The sequence below is a fragment of the Pyxicephalus adspersus genome, chromosome 3 (assembly GCF_032062135.1).
Source record: "Pyxicephalus adspersus chromosome 3, UCB_Pads_2.0, whole genome shotgun sequence".
Taxonomy (NCBI): domain Eukaryota; kingdom Metazoa; phylum Chordata; class Amphibia; order Anura; family Pyxicephalidae; genus Pyxicephalus; species Pyxicephalus adspersus.
The window spans coordinates 21,615,211-21,622,584 of record NC_092860.1 but is presented as its reverse complement, the minus strand read 5'-3'; the positions used below and the strand labels follow the sequence as shown (position 1 = coordinate 21,622,584).

Below are 7,374 nucleotides of genomic sequence, written 5' to 3'. Positions count from 1 at the left end.
TTTTTTTTTGACTGGGTTACTTTAAAGGCTTGATTTGAATTCTCACTATCCTAAAATTTTTAATACTTTATTTTTATTTTATTATGATCAAAACCAAATAAACGAACACAGTCATCAATTCAGCAACCCTGTGTTTGAAAATAGGATCTTTCCCAAAATCCTCCTGTGCTTCCAGTGTATCTGATGTAGCCCACAATATAAGGCCACAAAGGCTGACGTCTTGTGGAAAAAAATGTAATTTACATGATAATTTCTATGTACATTATATAAAAAAAAAAAACATGAACATTCAGTCTTTGGGCAGGGGTATTCCCAGTGCAGTGTGCTGATTCAAAGACCTTGCTGCTTCTACTTGCTGTTCACTACAGTAATCCTCCAAAAAGATTTTGGCCAAATTACTAAATCTGCGGTTTTCTGACAAAGAGAAACGGACCATGCACTCCACAACAGGAGGAGTGGTGATTTCAGCTCGAGAGGAAGCTGTACAGAGGTACATGAGTGTAGTTATAGCTGACAGAACCGTCTCCTCACGCCGGCTGGACAAACAGTTTATGATAAGGCTTAGACCTCCTGAGGACAAAATGTGATTCTTCATGGCTTTGTCCAGACACAAGTTACAGATGCCACCTTAGAACAGAGAAGAAATATCAATTAGTACTGTCAAGTAAAACTGGTTTGGCTCTTCCCCTATAAAGCTGGGATGACAGAAAATGTGGTGATGGGACTTCCTCAATGCAGAAGAATTATATGGTTGTGCCCGGCTTTGCAATGATTTAAAGCTGACCATCCACTGAAAGGGAAAGTTTCTTTTAGGTTGGCTCAGGACCCTCCATCTTCTCAAATCGCGTACCCCATGTAGGTGAAAAACATACCTGTAAAGGATTAAGTTAAAATGATACTTACCTACTTTCTCGCTTATGGAATATTATTCCGCACATCTCCAAAATCCGTTCCTACCCATCCCCAGAGACCACTAAACTCCTTGTACACACTCTTATCTCTCATCTGGACTACTGTAACCTCCTCCTCTCTGGGATTCCACTAACCCGACACTCTCCTCTACAATCTATTATGTATGCTGCAGCCAGACTCCTCCATCCTTCCCACAGCTCCATCTCTTTGTAGTTCTCTTCATTTCACCTGAGAAACAAATTCAAGCTCCTGGGCTTTGCCTTCAAATCCCTACACAGTTCTTGTCCTACCTACCTTTCTGACCTGATAAAAAAAATACTCCCCCAGCCGCTCTCCTCTTTCCTCTAATAACCTACAACCGACTTCCTCATTCATAACCTCATCACACACACGGCTCCAAGACTTTTCTAGAGCTGCCCCGACTATCTGGAATGGTCTTCCTCGTCCTATTAAATGGCAGAGCTACTGGTGCCCACCTATTTCCTGGTATTTAAAAACTGAAAAACCAGGAGTGAGCTTTAAGTTGAACTAATCCCTCCTAAATTTACAGTTGTGTGCTCTCTTAAGTCATAGGTCTTGTAGCCCAGTGGTAGCCAACCGGTGGTCAGTTGCTCTGGCTGGTGCGCCCGAGCGTGGACAGAAGTACTCTGCTGGGTGGATGCACTGGCTGGAGCCACAGACCATGTCCCCCATCCAGATCGCAGGCTCAGGGCAGTGGGTGGTTGTGTCTCTGGACACAAATCTCCCATCGCAGGCACAGACCTGTGATGGTAAAGTGGGCAGGTTCTGGCATCATGACGTCACTCTGGGGGAAGTTTCTTCTCCTTTGATGACACCCAGCTCCCCGCGCATACACGGTAAATTTAGTGGTCCGCCGGTCCGAAAAGGTTGGTGACCACTGTTCTAGCCCTCAAATAGCTGGATGTCATAACTGATCACATGTGCAGAACCATGGCTGCTGCCGATCAAAACAGAGGCTAGGATGGCTCACAAGTATAACGATGGAGGGTATTGCCAGCAATCCTGGAGGTGGCAGTGAATTAGTTACAATAAATGCAAAGCAATGTGCAAGCATATTGTAATGATTTCTTCCTATTGTTTGCTTTTAGGCCACCATCCATGCAGATCCCCTGTCGCCCTATAGAAATAGAAGTTGTAATAAATAATGTAAGACAGGGTCCGTCTGTCTATCTGATGCATTATGTCCTATTTGCAGTGCATGTCAAGGTATGAATGGAAGCCATGGGACATAAGGAGTCTGAATGGGGTTTTCCATCATTGTGCATTTCCTATGCTTTCCCTCACAACATGGCAATTCATTCTGAACAGCAGTGCAATAGTTAAATAATTAGTCTGCCCCAACACAACGTGTGGCAATGCACCAGGAAAGAATGCCTGGGCCCTCAGGCTAACAGTCAGTGTGCTGCATAGGACAGGTCGGTGCTCTCCAGCACTGACCAGGCCCAGCTCACCTATTCTGTCCGTGTCCTGGAACTCAGTCACCAGAGCCTGCAGGTACTGGAACCGATCTGCGCCTGCGCACTGCCCGCCGCTCATCCTCACGTCCTGCCCGGTGTGTTGTATCAAACTGAGCAGCCTCGTGACATCGAGCTACCCAGGTGGGTGTGCACAAGTGGGCGGGTCCAATGACGTCACCATCAGCCCTGAGTGTGAAGGCTGCTTGCTTATTCTGCAGCCCAACAACTCTCTGTGTTCCAAGCTTTATATCTCCTGACGTGCTAGTCGTACCGACTGGAAATTTTCAGTGTGTACAGGGTAGCCTCATAGATAACAATATCCAAAATTTCAGCTTTATAGCTTTTAGGAATTTTAATATATGGGGTTACATGTTAAACAACTTGTGAAAATACAAAACAAAGTGCCCACAGGAGCTTTATATTGAATTTGTAGGTTGAAGACCACTTGTTTTGATATGGTGGGAGGAGGGGCTACATTTATAAATGCCAGCTCACAAACTTTACCAGTCATACTTTGCTACCCCATCCTCCTCTCTTCTCTAGAGTGGGATGTAAGTAACCAAAAATGTAGGGGTAGGTGGGGGACTCTTGTGGCTAACACCCCCTAAAATGTAATCCCTATAGCGTCATTAGGTAAGGTAAAAAACTGTACCAATCAATAAGCGCTGCCCTGTCACATAACTGTCTGCTTCCCTTCTCCAAACCCCAATTTCTTTGGGTCAGGAGGTGTAGGTAATTGAAAATGTAAGTGCAGCACTGGGGTGGGAACCATGCAACATATTTTGTGAACATTCCCACGTATAGTCCGCTACTGTCGATAGGTTAATATGCTGCTCGAAGAGGTACTCGAAGTGCCCATCTCCTTAGATCTCCTGACCCACCTTTTGGGGCTGCCATTGCGCAAGCTTTCCAAGCCAAGTAAAGGCCAAATGACCAATATACTTGACAGCAAGATGCTTCTTAGCCAAGAAATGGAAATCACCTTCCCCCCACCTGGTCTGCCCTAATCGACTGTATCAAAGATGTCCAATTTATGGAGCAATTGACAGCACGGCTGTGTGACCGGCTAGACAAGTTTAATAGGATCTCGGCCCCATGGGACACCTTTATGGTAACTCATCTTGGAGCGCATGCTCCTTAATTATAACTTCTCATGTCCCATTTAGTAGGGGGTTGGGCAGGACAGGGAAATAACCACCCAGAGAGACCCAGGAATTACTCCTTCTCCTCTACCCCCTATTTATTTCCCTTCTTTTTTCTCACTTCGTATTAGTTGGGTTATGAATCTACGGTTACTTTTTTTTATTCTTCCCTGTTGTTCGTTTTTCTTTTCTCTTTTTGTTTTTTTTTCCCCGGTTTTGAATAAAGCAGATCATGATTTGTGGAACAGCAAGTTTAACAGATTAACAGTTTGCACGAACTGTAACAAAGTTAATTTCCCAATTTTCCTGAAAGCTGAAATCACACCTTTAATACTGCAGATCTGGCAATCCGTCGTGAGGTCTCTTCATTTGGGTCCCATGTCGTCTGGGTATCCTGGTATCTGTCTTCGTCATTCAATCCAGCTGAACGGCAAAATTTTCTTCTCTCTTCTTCCAGATTCTTCTTCCTGTGTCACCTGATTTCACACTGTACATGCGTGAGATTGGCAAGTTTCTTCTATTGATGAAAGGGCTCCTTCTGTGCATGCCCGAGATAAGGACTCTGTGCTGCCATTCTGTCCTGGTCGCTACAGCGATCAAGACAGAAAGGGAAAGCATTGCACCCTTTTAAAAAAAAGAGTGTTGCACTTAAAAAAAGTACAATTTTTACTTTAACCTTCTGAGTGGTAACCCCGAGTGTGGCTTGAGGTAAAAAAAAAAAACAGCTGGTAGCGGTAACCCTGAGCCACATTCGGGGTAGCTAGAAAAATAAAAAATAAAGACTTACCTGGTCCCATTGGCGTCCCACCTCCAGTGTCCTGCCCATCAGATCCCATCCTCTGGCCGCGTCCTCTTCCTCTGATCAATCCATATGCTACTGTACAGGTATTTTACAGGTTTCAGTATTTTTGATTTATTTAAGCACCCTTGTTTTAACAGATTTTTGTGTTTTATTTAAAGTATATTATTAAATTTATTAAACACTGGACATATTTCAGTGAGTTATACCTAAGAATTACAGGTCTACAATGTAAAATAATTTTTCATGAAAGACAATGTACCTCTTTTAGACATATAAATCCGGACAGAAATGATCCGCCCAGGAGGTTAAATAAAGGAGTTGTCTACCCTTTTATATAAAGTAAAAATTTGGAGTTTAGGTATGCTTTAATGAGGAGTTGTAGGAAACCAAAAATGTAGGCACAAGGGGGGACAATGGGAGACAAACTCTCTAAAATGTAATCATGATGGCGTCCTTACAAGATAAAAAAAACTCGACGTATCAAAACACACTATCCCATCCCACTATTTTGGGTTTAGAAACTCTTAAATGTTTATATTTTTATTAAAATTAACAAATGGTATTTGTATTTTTAGTCTTTTCATAAAAATAAGTATTCAATCTTTGTTTTATTTATTCTTACAGTTTACCATATACCGGACTTTCAGAGAGCTCGCTTGCCCTGTTGACTTCTGGGATTACTTGGTCAGTGAGAAGACTTTGATTTGTCTGAAAACAAAATATCAGATGATCACTTCAGTGACCTTATGGCAGCTCTGTCCAGTTCTATGTACAGTAAGTGTATGGTGAGGGGTAGGGGGAAACATGGCAAAAATAGCAGATCTTACTATATAGTGGCACTAGCTGATTACCCGACGTTGCCCGGGTATTTATTTATTGCAAATGTATATTATACTATTACATTATATTATAAGGTCCCATGATTGAAATGTGTCGATGTGTTTCCGAGTGATGGTGGAACATAGCAAGTTTGGTTGAAATGTCTCCATGCGTTTCCTAGTGATCATATACACTCAGCTATATATATAACACATACATACATACATCCAAATATAAGTCTGACATATAGCACAGTGCTGTACAAAGATCAGCGGTGCACTCACATGAGTCTGAGTCACATGTCTAGCATGTTTGGTTGAAATGTGTCCATGCATTTCCTAGTGACATACACACATCCAAATATAGCTCTGACATATAGCATAGCGCTGTACAAAGATGACTGGTGCACTCACATGAGTCTCATTCATATGTATGGCAAGTTTGGTTGAAATGTCCCCATGCGTTTGCAAGTTACATAGTAGGTCAGGTTGAAAAAGACATAAGTCCATCAAGTTCTACCACTAGGGAAATAAACATATCCCAAATATAAAACCCCATAAGACATAGTTGGTCCAGAGGAAGGCAAAAAAACCCCTGGTACAATTTGCTTCAACAGGGGAAAAAAAAATCCTTCCTGATTCCATGAGGCAATCGGATGTTCCCTAGATCAACAGTCACTGTTATTTTTACTTTAAAGCCTTAATACCCAGTTATATTCTGTGCTTCTAGAAAAACATCCAGCTTTTTCTTAAAGTAATATAGTAGTAGTACTATAGTAGTTGCTGAAACTACTTCCTGAGGGAGCAATCAAGACTTATTGGGAGCGCAGAGCTTCCCGGGATACCTACGTCACGCATCCCTGGAGGCTCTTGGCTGCTCCTGGAGCATCTTTTACTCCAAGGGAAAAATTGCCAATCTCACGCATGCGCAGTAAGATCGCTCCCCTTCACATCGCCTATGTCACCCGATCCCGTACCTGTGCTCGTAGATGAAGCAAGAAGAGCAGAAGAGAAGACAGAAGATGGCGGCGCCAGGATGAAGAGTAGTCCTCACGATGACAGGAGACTGGATCGCAAGAAGGACCAGCACCATTGAGGGTTCTGCTGGATTAAAGGTAAGTGTCATTTTTTGTTTTTAGTTTAGTTTTGCTCCAAATACTCCAATAGCAATTTCTTCTTGCTACAATTCCCAGCTCTGTTCTTGTCCACATTGGAGTGCCTTCCCACCTTTGTGTGTTCCAGTTCTTCCTGTTATATTTTATGCGGTAGTAAAGACAGAAGAAGAGGGAACCTCCCCCAAAAAATTGTGCTTGGAGCTAACAATTAGCTGCTGCACCTTAGTCACCAGAAAAGTGGGCAGTAGTGGTGGTGGTTGGGGTGCTGACAAGGTGAATATAAGTGTATTGGGGATAACTGCATCTGCAAGATGGCATTGCCTCTTTAGGATTGTCACAGATTTTTCAGGGTGAGTTGATAAAGCAGGTATATTAGTAAAAGGGTCTAATAATAAATTCTTTGCCCATAAATATGTTTTTTTTTTTCACTTTTTGTATGCGTGGACAAGGTACAGCATTAACTTTAATGACTGCTGTGCTATTTTGATAATTGAACACTAGGGGTCAGAATGAGCATTGGCTTTAATATGCATTGAAGAGATTCCAATTATTATTATTACACAATATTTATATAGCACCAACATATTACGCAGTGCTGTACAAAGTTCAAAGTCATGTCACAATGCATCAAAATGAAAAAACCATCCAAATTAATGGGCAAATAATTTATACAAAGACCATATGTTTTTAATATTCATCCAGTGTTACCTTTTGCATTTTTTCCTATTGAGGACTCACGACATATGATGTACGCCTCTACAAATTGAGCCAAAATTCACATTTGCGACAAATTGAGCCTGATTTATTAAAGTTATGCAAGACTGGAGAAGATAGACTATCATAGGAGAACCTGGGTGATCCAACAAACCTGAAATCGATCTGGTCCAGGAATAAAAACCTTTGCCAACTAATAGCAAATGATTTTTACAAAATCCATTCCAGGTGTGCTGGATCACCCAGGTTCTCCCATAGTCTATCAGTCTTGTATGACTACAGGATGAAGGGCATTGTATTTTTTTATATAAAGCCACACTACTGGCTGATGTCTCTCTATATGTACTTGGTATGATGGTTTATTTACCCTTGGTAACTCTTCTTTACCTCCTT

The 7,374-nt window shown here is 42.0% G+C and overlaps 1 protein-coding gene across 1 annotated transcript; it reads right to left on the bottom strand.

The window, feature by feature from the left end:
• Positions 1–218: 218 nt before the first annotated feature.
• ARMC7 (armadillo repeat containing 7) lies at positions 219–2,516 on the bottom strand. The gene is made up of 2 exons (XM_072403219.1): positions 2,385–2,516; positions 219–627 (listed from the first exon to the last, which is right to left on the bottom strand). Exons 1-2 carry the CDS (start codon positions 2,467–2,469, stop codon positions 290–292), a joined length of 423 nt encoding a protein of 140 aa, XP_072259320.1. The 5' UTR covers positions 2,470–2,516; the 3' UTR covers positions 219–289.
• Between the last annotated feature and the right edge of the window lie 4,858 nt (positions 2,517–7,374).